Below are 13,194 nucleotides of genomic sequence, written 5' to 3' on the forward strand. Positions count from 1 at the left end.
AATTGAATGAATGGCACATTAACTCCTAACAATGAGCCATGAAGGCTAGGAAATTTGACCAAAAACTGCACGGACGATAATTTGCCCAAAACACAAGAAAAAGAATAAAGTCTCCAAGTCTTTTAAGAGCTTTCTTACGCTGGGCATCAGTGTCCACCATGATCTGGAATGGAATGTGAACTGAGAATTTGTAGTGGCAGAGCCTAAAAGGATTGTCTTAAAGGTTTGAGAACAAAAGTGTTGGGATTCAAAGAGTTCTGGTGGGGAAATGTGGTGACAGAAAATGACCTGTACCCTACCAGTAGCCTGATGCATTTTCTGTTTCAGTATCAATAGAAACAAGAGAAGATGTGGGATCAAATTCAAATGTGGTTTAATGGGGTAGAGCTGCACTGCAAGATGGCAGCATGGTCATGGCTGGCCTGGGTCAGCCGACTGGGGCTCACGGGGCTATAAAATTGCAGTGTAGATGTTCGGATTTGGGCTGGAGCCTGGGCTCCTCCCCCCTCTTGCCTACAGTGCAGTTTTATAGCCCCAGTCAGCTGACCCGTGTTCTGAGACTCAGTGCTAAGTGTTTATCAGCACCTAGACATACCCAAGATGTACAACTTCACTGGGTGCTGCACCAGCTCAGGCCACACCTTCTCATTCTTCCCTGATAGAGGGACAGACCTCCTGGAAACCATTTAAGTTTGTCTTTCCCCAGGCATTGTGTGGGGGAGGGGGAATGTTCTCCTGGTGTTTGGTACATAATACACTCTGAGGTTATATGTAAGATAATGTTGACAAATTGCAACATCCCACATAGGCCCAGCTAAACATATTACCAATTAAATTCTTTTCAAGAGTAAAATTAATTTCTCCCATTTTTTCATTTCAGAAGCATACTTCATCAGCACAGCATACATATGACCTGCCTAAACTCTACAGAACTGAAGATTATTTTCCTAGGAACTATGTAGGTACAAAGTATCAAAGCCACTAGTAGCTGACTTCATCTTATAAGCAGCTTTTTAGGGAAATGTTGCTTGAAATGTTTTCATGTCTGACTTTTGTTTTTATGATTCATGTTTTGTTCAAATAAAAACTTGAGAATTCTGCTAAGAGGTAAATGTATAGCAGCGATGGGGAAGGAGTGGCCTGCGAGTTTACTATATATGCATTTAGCTCCCTTATTTTAAGGGGAGCCTAAATAGTATGCATGGGGAAGAAATGTAAATATAGTTCAGAATAGATTTGTTCACAATGTTTTATGCTATTGCTGGGGAAAAAAATAAAAACTCATTTTGTTTACAGTGACATTTTAGAAACCAATTTGTTTACATATTTGATCAGAAGATTGCAGATTGCTGTATGTGTATAGCATATTAAAACTATTTCATGTTATGTGATTTTCCTCCCACATTTGATATGTTACTTTATAGATATTTACCACAGTCTTTTGGTAATATTTCATACCAAAAGCCTCCCACTGTTTTGAATTTACAAGATAAATCTTAAACCTCTAAAATCAATGTGGTCCAATTTTGGAAATTCAGTAAGTTACACATGGCTGAGACTTTCACTGAAAATTGGATCAGCTTCAAAAGCTGTTGTATAATGTAACTTGAATGGTGTAAATAAATTTCTGCAAAGCTACTATGGACCCTTTGATGTGAAGTTTTATAATGAAGCTTTGACTTAGCCAAGGCCAAAGGTTTGTCATCTTTCTTTTCCCCAACATAAGTCTACAGAAACAAAATATAAGCAGTTGGCTAGGAAGAGTATTTGTGACTGGTGTATGCTAGAAGAGGTGGTCAGAAATTTAGGCTAGCCAGGTATATGGAAAGTTACACAGTTGCAGAAATGGGGGAGTGCGATGGGAGAGGACAGGGAATGTATCAAATCAGATGTCACTTCTGATTATTTGCAAGTTAATTATTTTTTTTTTCACATGTACTGCACCTTACAATGAAATCAAGTTGCTATACCCAATTCCTGTATCAGATCTAGTATATGAACACAACTAATACTAAAGATGGAGGGTAGAATAAAAGTCCATTTACACATACAACTTACACTATAAGTGAAGTTGCATGCACCTGAACAACCATCAACACCTCTGCTTTTGGGTGGGAGTAGGAATTTAAGTCACCTCACTACTCCGTATTGGTTAGTGGAACTAGTGATGAGATGTTTCAGAGCAGCAGCCGTGTTAGTCTGTATCCGCAAAAAGAACAGGAGTACTTATGGCACCTTAGAGACTAACAAATTTATTTGAGCATAAGCTTTCATGGGCTACAGCCCACTTCATCAGATGATGTTACAGTCCTGCAGCAGATATTCAAAAGGACTAAGTGCCATGCAATCAAAGTCGATGCCTCTGTAAGCCTGTTGTAGAGGATGTATCAAGTTCCTATACTGGTACTACTAAGAAGCAGAGTATCATAACTGTAATAGGGCTGTCAAACAATTAAAAAAATTAATCAGGCTGTTAAATAATAGAATACCATTTATTTGAATGTTTTCTACATTGATATATATTGATTTCAATTATAACACAAAGTGTACAGTGCTCACTTTGTTTTTTATTACAAATAGACTCAGACTAAGGTCAGAAGAGACCATTATGATCATCTAGTCTGACCTCCTGCACAATGCAGGCCACAGAATCTCACCCATCCACTTCAATAACAAACCTCTAACCTATGTCTGAGTTATTGAAGTCCTCAAATTGTGGTTTGAAGACCTCAAGATTTGCACTGTAAACAATTTTTTTAATTCACCTAATACAAGTACTGTAGTGCAATCTCTATCATGAAAGTTGAACTTACAAATGTAGAATTATCTACAAAAAATAAAACAATGTAAAACTTTACAGCCTATAAGTCCACTCAGTGCTGCTACTTGTTCAGCCAATTGCTCAGATAAACAAGTTTGTTTACATATGCAGGAGATAATGCTGCCCACTTCTTATTTACAGTGTCACCTGAAAGTGAGAACATGCTGATGGTTGTGCTTGATAACAATCCAAAGCGATGCGGACCGACGCATGTTCATTTTCATCATCTGAGTCAGATGCCACCAGCAGAAGGTTGATTTTCTTTTTTGGTGGTTCAGGTTCTGTAGTTTCTGCATTGGAATGTTTAACAAATTTAATTAACGCATTATTTTTTTACCGAGCTTCATCAGCATAGATGCATAGCCTCTGGAATGGTGGCCAAACCATGAAGGGGCATACGAATGTTTAGTAGATCCGGTACATAAATACCTTGCAATGCTGGCTATAAAAGTGCCATGCAAATGCCTGTTCTCACTTTCAGGTGACATTGTAAATAAGAAGCGGGCAACATTATCTCCTGTAAATGTAAACAAACTTGATTGGCTGAACAAGAAGTAGGACTGAGTGGACTCGGAGGCACTAATGTTTTACATTGTTTTGTTTTTGAGTGCAGTTATGTAACAAAAAAAAAATCTACATTTGTAAGTTGCACATTCACAAGAGATTGCACTACAGTACTTGTATGAAGTGAACTGAAAAATACCATTTATTTTATCATTTTTACAGTGCCAGTATTTGTAATCAAAATTATAAGTGAGCGCTGTACACTTTGTAGTCTGTTAATTTAAATCAATATATTTGAACATGAAGAAAATATTTAATAAATTTGAATTGATATTATATTGCTTAACAGTGTGATTAAGCACGATTAATCAACAGCCCTAATTAACAAGACTGATGTTTGGATAAAAACTGTCAAAAGCAATGTTCAATACACCCAAAAGCCCATCTCTCTACTGTAGTTTTTTTTAAATTGAGGTATCAGCTTTGGTCTAATAGTTCTTTGAAATATTAGCATTATAAAATGCATACTGTAGCCTTTGATATACCTAAATGTTGAAACACTGGTCTGGTTAGGGTATGAAAACATCTGGGCCAAAAAAAAATCATGTTACCCTAAACTTATTGCCTATTAAATCTGATGACAAGGAGTAGTGTTTTAGATGCTTGCTAAAAGAGGATGTTCAGATACCTATGCTCTGTTTCAAAGATGAGTTAAAGGGTCAAACAATTTAATTCACAATTAGAGTATTATAGTTGCACACTAATTGTAAGAGCTAAATCTCACCATCCACTATATACAAAGTTGTGTTCCAAATGCCAATCATAGCTGTATTTACTGCTGTAACAGCAAAAGCCTGACTTGAAATAAGATATCTGATCGCTAGAGTTTGGCCTATTTTATAGGCCATGGTAGGTAATACCTTTTGTAGTGAGAAGAAGTTCAGAGTTTTCCCTTTCCATTTTAGCACACGCTTGTTAATAAGATGATGTTGGCAGGTCATAAAGACCTCTTTCAAGAAAAGTCCTGTCACGTAGCATAAGGGCTTTAGATTAAGCCAAATTGCACAAAGACCCTCTTAGTGGGGAATAAGTGTCTGTCCCCACAGGGAGTTAGTTGAGAATAGTTATTGTACTTTAAATTCACGCCCTAGTTTATTCTGCACTAAAAGACAAGCCCAAAATCTCCAGTCATTATTTCTCCCTTCCCCACCCTGTAGTGACTGCATCTTTATGTAGTGGCCTCGGTCAGGTAATAGCTTAATATTAAGGCTGTTCTAGTCCTGTTTTCATCAGGCCAAATCCTTGTCTCCTACCCTCCAATCAAGGGCAAGCTTTCCACTAATATACTGGGACTAAGATTTGGTCCTTCTACTTTAAAGGAAAACATTCAATTTACCAAAACAACAAGATGTCCACTGGCACCTTAAAGACTAACAGAGTTATTTGGGCATAAGCTTGGGTGGGTAAAAAACTTCACTTCTTCAGGTGCATCTGAAGAAGTGAGGTTTTTTACCCACCCAAGCTTATGCCCAAATAACTCTGTTAGTCTTTAAGGTGCCAGTGGACATCTTGTTGTTTTTGTGGATACAGACTAACAAGGCTACCCCTGATATTCAATTTACCAAACATCTTTTAGTAGTTTCAAGTACTGCATGTGCCTTTAAGTTTGCCACTATATTTAAAAGAAAATAATCTCTCCTAGTGCTTTTTGTTAAAAAACAAACAAAATAAAAAAACCTCTGCCCCTGCAGCTGTATGAACTGGGAAAACAGTCGCCATTTATCCTGTCCAGTTAGTACTTTAGTCTGTTTAAGCTATCAAGTGTACATTAAATAAACGAGAGAGATTTCTTCCGAAGATTTGGGTGTTACAAATAAACAACAGTAGGTAAAATATTATTTAAAATGTATAACAACTTTCCAATGACCTTTGTAATGTGCTGCACTTTGAACAAGAGTGGGGCTCTAGAATACTTCCATTCCCAAAGTTCAACTTTCTGCAATTGCAAGTGACAATTTAGCCATGAGTAGAATGCTACCCCACTATATACACCACCAGCAAGTCAGTACAGTTTGTAGCATGAGCAAACAAATATTGGGGTGAATGGGTTGGTGTTACGGTACATGACATTGCTAGGAAGCTATTATGCATACTATAGCAATTCCTCTGAGAAAATTAATCTAGCACAAATGAAATCTTAAATCTCCAAATATGCACCTATAACCTCACTGGTCTATGATTAAGTGAAAAGCCAAGAATCACAATGAATGTGAGCATTAAATCTCGTCCAAGCTTTCAGTGGTATTAATAGCCTGTTAAAGAAGTTAAACTGCAGTTCATATATTTCTGAAACAGTATATAAAGTGTTCAGTTTGCACTTGTGAAACGAGAGATACTTAAAAAGTTTAATGCACAACACTCAAAGGAAAAAAATATACTAAGACTGGCAAATGTACCAGACACTTACGTGTAGCCCAGTAGCCCACACTTCTTGCTGGAAAGGAATGGTTCAGTTACGGCCAACAAGCTTTCATCCAAACACCACTCCAGGGAGAGGGAGTTAAAAACTAACATTTTATAGCACCTCTTCAATGCATGTTTAATGTGGGCTCAATGTAGATCAGTGCCCCATATAGAGATCTTCAAAAAATGAGAGGTATTACAGACATCCATGAACACAAGTGGAATATTAAAACAGAACCATACAAATTGCTAGTGGCCCCAAAATCACTGGCTTTTTATTTCATTACTAATTATTCAACCACAAAAAGGACAAGTACTGGTCAAAAGTAAACTTAGGATTTGCACCTGCTCTTACTAGATTCCAAGTTATGCAGCCTTGTATCAGACATCCTCCGTTTGCAGTCATTAGCGCAGACATTTCTTAAATTGCATCTAAACAGTGAATTGTTTTAGGGGAAAAGGACAGTTATCTGTTCCATAACTGGCATTCTTCAAGATGTGTTACTCATGTCTATTCCACAGTAGGTGTGCATGCTCGCCACGTGTACCGCTGCCAGAAGTTTTTCCTTTAGCAGTACCCGTACTGGGGAAGCACCACGACGACCCCTGGAGTGGCGCCTGTATATCATAAGGGGGACCGCACGCTTCCCCCCCCCCCCTCGGTTCCTTCTTGCTGGACAACTCCGACAGAGGAGCAGGAAGGCAGGGTGTGGAATAGACATGAGCAACGCATCTCGAAGAACGCGTTACGGAACAGGTAACTGTCCTTTCTTCTTCAAGTGATTGCTCATATGTATTCCACAGTAGGTGATTCCAAGCCATACCTGTTGGAGGTGGGTAGGAGTTCATGATAGGCCGGGACCGAGTACGGCCCTGCCGAACCCGGAGTCATCCCTAGACTGGGAGATGATTGCATAATACGAAGTAAACATGTGAACAGAGGCCCAAAATGCCGCTCTACAAATGTCTAAGATAGGGACATGGGCTACGTGGGCAGCTGATGAGGCCTGAGTGTTCCCTGATGATCAGTGGTGGGGGAACCCCTGCCAGATCATAGCACATGCATATGCATGAGGTGATCCAGCGGGAAAGACACTGGGTGGAGATAGGTTGCCATTTTACCCACTCGGCCAAGGCAACAAAAACTTGCAAAGATTTCCGGAACAGCTTGGTCCGATGCAGATAAAAGGCCAGTGCTTTACATACATTGAGCGTATGGAGGCAGTGTTCCTCGTTGGAGAAATGGGGCTTAGGGCAGAGCACGGAAAGAAAGATGCTCTGTTGCATATGGAAGGCGGAGACCACCTTCGGAAGGAACACCGGGTGTGGTTGGAGCTGGACTTTGTCCCTGTGGAAGACCGTATAGTGGGTTTCCGAGGTCAAAGCCCTGAGCTCTGAGACATGTCGGGCCGACATGATCGCTACAAGGAAGGCTACCTTCCCATGAGAGGTGAGACCATGAACACGTGGCCAGGGGCTCAAAGGGAGGACCCGTGAGTTGGGACAAAACTAGGTTCAGGTCCGCTGCGGCACAGGGGATCTAATGTATGGGAATGAACGGTCAAGGCCCCTCAGGAAACAGGAGGTCATAGGGTGGGAAAAAACCAAGTACCCTTTCACCAGTGGGTGGAAGGCCAATATGGCCGCCAGGTGTACCCTTACAGAGGTGAGTGCCAGTCTCTGGGTCTTAAGGGACAGGATGTAGTCCAGGATAAGCTGGAGAGGTGCGGAGGAAGGGGAGACTCCCCGCTCACTCACCCCCTTGGAGAACCTGGACCACATCGCCATGTACGTCTGGCATGTGGACAGTTTCCTACTTGCCAGGACTCGCCTTACCTGCTCCAAACATCTGCCCTCCTCCTTGTCTAGCCACGGAGCAACCACGCTGTCAGGTGGAGCACGACTAGTTTGAGATGGAGGCGATGGCCCCCCATCCTGGGAGAGGAGGTCCGGGTGGAGCAGCAGCATCCTCGGGGGGGGGGGGGGGGGGGGACCCCAAGTGGCGGAGGAGGGTCCCATACCAGTGTTGGTGGGCCCACGCTGGGGCTATGAGGATGACTTTCGCTTTGTCTGCTTTTACATTCTGCAGGACTTTATCAATAAGAGGGAATGGCGGGAAAACGTAAAGGAGCTGGCCCAACCACTGTAGGAAGAACGCATTGGATAGCACGCCCCTCTCCACTCCTCCCCTGGAGCAGAACTGGGGGGTTGCAAAGAGGTCGATCTGAGGAACCCCCCACTCTCGGAAGAGCCGGTGAGTGACCTCCAAGTGGAGCGACCACTCGTACTGGGAGGAGAAAACCCTGCTGAGGCGTACAGCCCTCAGGGAGATATCGTGGGCTATCCAGAACGCCCACAGGCTCAGGGCTTCCCAGCAGAGGGCTAGGGAGCGAGTCCCGCCTTACCTGTTGATGTAGTACATGGCTGTGTTGTCGTCCGTGAGGACTCTGACCACCTTGCCGCGAAGGTGCATGTGGAAGGCCATGCACGCCAACCGTATTGCCCACTGAAGGGAAGCCAGAATTGGGGACGGAACCATGAGGACCTTGTCTAGCCCGTCCCGGGCCTGGGAGAATTGGGAGGCTAGCCAGAGTTGGAGGAGCCTCATTCAGAGCCTGGCATGGCAGACCACGTATGTACATGCCACTATGTGACCTAGAATTCGAAGGCACGCCTCTGCTGTTGTCACCGGGAAAGCCATGACCGAAGCGCTGAGACCTCTTAGGGCCTTGAACCTGTCCAGGGGGAGAGAGGCTGTGGCCCTCGTGGAGTCCAGCAGCGCCCCAATGAACTCTATGCGCTGAACTAGAACTAAGGTTGATTTGGTCTCGTTCACCACTAGGCTGAGACTGGCACATGTTGACAGGAGCAGTTCCACATGGGTCTTTACCTCAGAATGAGTTACCCTTGAGAAGCCAGTCCAGATATGGGAAGATCTGTACCCCCTCCCACCTGAGGTAGGCAGCTACCATAGCCATACACTTCGTGAAAACCCTGGGTGCCATGGATAGGCCAAACAGGAGGACTTCAAACTTGTAGTGGTCCATCCCCACTAGGAATCAGAGGAAGCACCTGTGCCCCTCAAAGATATGGATGTGGAAGTACATGTCCTGGAGGTCCAGGGCCACATACCAGTCCCCCGGGGTCCAGGGAGGGGATAACAGAGGCCAAGGATACCATACGGAACTTGGAGCGGGCTGAAAATGGTTTAGGCTCCACAGGTCCAGGATGGGCCTGAGGCCCCCTTTGGCCTTCGGGATCAGGAAGTACTGGGAGTAGAACCCCTTGCCCTGGAATTCTACTGGTACTCTTTCCACCGCCCCCAGGTGCAGTAAACAGTCCACCTCCTGCCCTAGGAGGTGGGCATGCTCCGAGTCCTACAAGGGAGGGCGGGTGGTTTGGAAGGGGTGAGGTGAACTGCAACCTGTAGCCCTTGGAAATGGTGCTGAGGACCCACTGGTCCGATGTGATACAGGACCATGCCATGTGGAAGGCAGACAAACGGTTGCAGAACACAAACTTTATTAATTGGGGTGTCACCCTGGCAACAGGCCCGGTGCCCCCCTGCAAATAGTCAGAACTGCCTCCTTCCCTTAGAGGGCCCAGGCTGTGGGGCAGAGCGGGACTGCTGCTGAGACCGGTATTTTTGGTGTCTCGGTCTCATATCTCCTCCTCGCAGGTTGAGCCAACAGTTGCTGTTTGTCCTTGTCCTTTGCTGGAGGGACATAGAAGCCCACGATCTGCAGGGTGGTGTGGGAATCCTTCATCCCATGCAGTTGGACATCCGTCTGGTCCACGATCGCCTTCCCATCAAACGGGGGGGGTCCTGCATAAGGGACTGGGCCTTCGTCGACACTCCAGGCAGGAGGAGCCACGACACCCTGCGCATGGAGATCGCCAAAGCCACTGAGCGGGCTGCTGTGTCGGCTGCATCCGACGCCATTTTCACCACCCCCTCTTCTACTAGCGCCTTAAAGTCCTTCCTGTCCTGGTCTGGGAGGAGAGGCTCAAACTTAGGCAGAGAGTCCCATAGGTTAATCATATCTGCTCAGTAAGGCCTGGTGGTTAGCTACCCTGAGCTAGAAACTTGCCGAGGAATAATTTTTTTTACCCAAGGAGTCCAGTCATCTGGCATCCTTATTCTTGGGGGTAGGTGCAGGTTGGCCCTGATGCTCTCTGTGGTTTACCAACTCTGCCACAAGTGAGTTAGGTGCTGGGTGGGAATATAGGTACTCATGGTCCTTGGCAGGCACAAAGTACTTCCTTTCAGCCTTCTTGGAGATTGGCACCAAGGAGGCGAGAGTTTGCCACAGGGTGTTGGAAATGTTGTCTACACCCTGGTGCAGGGGCAGAGCCATGGGGCCCGTGCCGAGGGGGACAACACGTTAAAGAGGGAATCGGAGGGGCCCTCCATCTCCTCAGCCTGCAGCTGAAGGCTGGATGCCACTCGCTTTAGCAGGTCTTGGTGTGCCTTAAAATCCTCCTGAGGGATTGGTGGCAGAGGCGCCATTATGGTGTAGGGGAAAGAGCCAGCGCGGAGCCGTGGACCTCGGTAGGTACCAGGGGGTCAAGCCCCAGATCAGAGTCCGGGCACAGATCCGCCGACTTGTGGCCTGCTGATCTGACTCTTAGGCGGCCGGACGAGGCTGATGGAGCCTGAGACACTCCGGTGACCGAGCAGGTCTCCATCTGGGCGGGCATCTGCGGCCACGGTGCCCACTGGCACCACTGTCCCTGCCACGGTGCCCCTTGCCACTGACCCAGCTGAGGGCCCAGTGGCGGTAGCTGTCCCGGCTGAGCCGTGTGGGCCGAGGTCACCGTCGAGCACACGGTCTCACAGGAACGGTATAAGCGACAGTGCCTGCGATACCGCCTCCATCAGGACCTGGACCTCAAAGTCGAGGAACGGTACCTGCCTGAAAAGCTGCTTCAGTACCCAGGCCAGCAGTGGGAGCTCCGGTGCAGAGGCATCGCGAGAGGAATCTCAAGCATGGTATCTAGTTGAGCGGGAACTGGAACGAGAACGACAACGCCTATCCCATTGAGATTGGCTACAGTAGTCATGTTGTGAAGGGAAACGTTCCCAGCGCCTCTCTCAATGCCTGTGCTCGCTGGCAGGCGGAGTAGAGGGTCCCCAAGACTCGCATCCGGGTGGTGACCGGGACGGTCTGGTCAGCGTCGAGAGATGCGTGAGCTGCCGGACGACCGCTGAACAGTGTGGGGAGTGGTCCTTGGAGCGGGAACTGCGACCTGCAGGAGAGGTTTGATGGGCACCCAATGGAGGTTTGCCCCGGGACCTGTCACCGGTTGCATGCCTAGAACCGGGAGACTCAATGTCTTTCGTAGCCTGCATCGCCTCCGGCGTCGACAGCATCCGTACTGGTGGAGATGTGCATGTGGATGGCGCCGGGCTGCTCCACTCAACACGAGTCAGAGGCTTGAGCCCAGGGGGGACTGTGGGCTGCCTGATGCAGGACCAGCCTCCCCTCTTTCTATGTCTCGGCGCCACTGCGAGGTAGGGCCCTTTCCCTGCTTCTTGAAGGGGGAACGATGCCAGCTAGTAGAGGGTGCCTCGCTACGTACCGACGGTGCGGCAGTGGGAGCCGAGTCTGCCTGGCGCGCCGGAGTTGGGGCCAACGCTGATTCCATCAAGAGAGCACGGAGTCTAATGTCTCTCTCCTTCTTGGTCCACGGCTTGAATGACCTGCAGAACTTATAACGTTCGCTGATGTGAGTCTCACCCAAACAGCGGAGCCACTCAGCATGTGGGTCACTCCTAGGCAAAGAACGGTGACAGGAATTGCACGACTTGAAGCCTGGGGCACGGGGCATGCCCCGAGCCCACTAACACTGAAGTAACAATCCACGAATGGTACCACTAAGGTCGAGTAGAAAGGCTGCAGCAGAGCTGGAGCACAAAGTTCCGACTACCTTCACTGGCAGCAAGAAGGAACTGAGGGTGGGGGGAGCGCATGGTCCCCCTTATAGCACGATATACAGATGCCACTCCAGGGGTCACCGTGGTGCTCCCCCAGTACAGGTACTGCTAAGGGAAAAACATCCAGCACTGGTGCACAAGGCGAGCACGCACACCTACTGTGGAATACACATGAGCAATAACTCGAAGAAGAAAATAAACTTAACCTGTTTAAGAATCAAAACTAATGATGGTTTGGTTGACCCTTTGGACAAGTGTCTTAGTGATCTTTCTGAACCCCTCTGATGGGTATAAAGCAGGGGTTCTCAAAGTGGGGTCGGCACCCCTCAGGGGGTCGTGAGGTTATTACATGGGAGGTCACGAGCTGTCAGCCTCCACCCCAAGCCCCACTTTGCCTCCAGCATTTATAATGGTGTTAAATATATTAAAAAGTGTTTTTAATTTATAAGGGGGGGCACACTCAGAAGCTTACTGTGTGAACGAGGTCACTAGTACAAAAGTCTGAGAACCACTGGTATAAAGCTAGGGCAGATTCATGGACAGAGTGAGGTGATACTAAGGTAGTTATGGAGCTCTCTCTTCCCCCTTCCTTCCTGGGATTGCAGTAGGCAGAGTTCACTTTCAAGTGTCAACCTCCCAACATGGCTGCTCTGCAAGCAAAGCTGTAGTGTTAGTAAGTAACATTCTTCCACACTGTGACAGCATTTACTTTTTTTTTTTTAAATATAGTTTGCTAGTTAGAGTAGAATTAACTTAAGTCCATTCTGAACATTGCTCTCTAATATTAATTTTATTGGTCCATTTCCTCCTGCCTCTAGATTTCTCTCAGATGAGTAAAACCTTGTGAAGAACAAACAAATCTTGAGATCAGCTTCAACTGTCTCCTAATGTCTAAAGTAGTCTTCAGGTTTCCCCTTCTTCTCCAACCAAACAAATACAACTTGATTACAGAGCACTGGAATGTCAATCATTAAGAGGTAAGTATCATAATGTCCCTTTCTCCGCTAAAGCTAACAAATCATTAATATTCCTTTTGATAAGTCAAGTCATACAATTTTGAATAAAGGGGTTTTATCTAATCACTACAAAAAGTTAGCTATACTACACAGCTTCCTGCAAATGGAGCAATTCTAATTATTTCAATTTATAGTCAACCTTGGCTGGCTAGAAAAGGCAACTCAGATAAGGAGGCTGCCTCATATCTTCAAGCCTTGTTAGCTATAAATACTTATTTAAACAGACATCAGCTTAGAATCACATTAAAGATGAATCAGTTAAAGAGACTGCATCACTCAGGGCTTGTCTACACTACTGCGCGCAGGGTTGATCTAAGATATGCAACTTCAGCATAGCGGAAGTCGACATACTTAGATCTACTTACCTTAGTGTCTTCACTATGGTAAGTCAGCAGCTGACTCTCTCCCATCGACTCTGGTGGCGAACCGGAGTTGACGGGAGAGTGCTCATA

General features: G+C 46.1%; 1 protein-coding gene across 5 annotated transcripts in view; it reads left to right on the top strand.

Annotated features, from left to right (window-relative positions):
* Positions 1 to 12,693, top strand: part of BCAS4 (breast carcinoma amplified sequence 4) — an 85,667-nt gene extending 72,974 nt beyond the window's left edge. For 3 of the 5 annotated variants that reach the window (XM_039497768.1, XM_039497766.1, XM_039497764.1), the window contains one exon: positions 881 to 1,630. In XM_039497768.1, the coding sequence (XP_039353702.1) occupies positions 881 to 985 (105 nt within the window). In that variant the 3' untranslated portion in view covers positions 986 to 1,630. Of the gene's footprint in view, positions 1 to 880; positions 1,631 to 12,331; positions 12,400 to 12,544 lie in introns of those variants that run through there. The other 2 variants (XR_005587662.1, XM_039497765.1) reach the window with 2 other exon arrangements.
* Positions 12,694 to 13,194: the final 501 nt, after the last annotated feature.

This window comes from Mauremys reevesii, linkage group 13 (assembly GCF_016161935.1).
Source record: "Mauremys reevesii isolate NIE-2019 linkage group 13, ASM1616193v1, whole genome shotgun sequence".
NCBI classification, from domain to species: domain Eukaryota; kingdom Metazoa; phylum Chordata; order Testudines; family Geoemydidae; genus Mauremys; species Mauremys reevesii.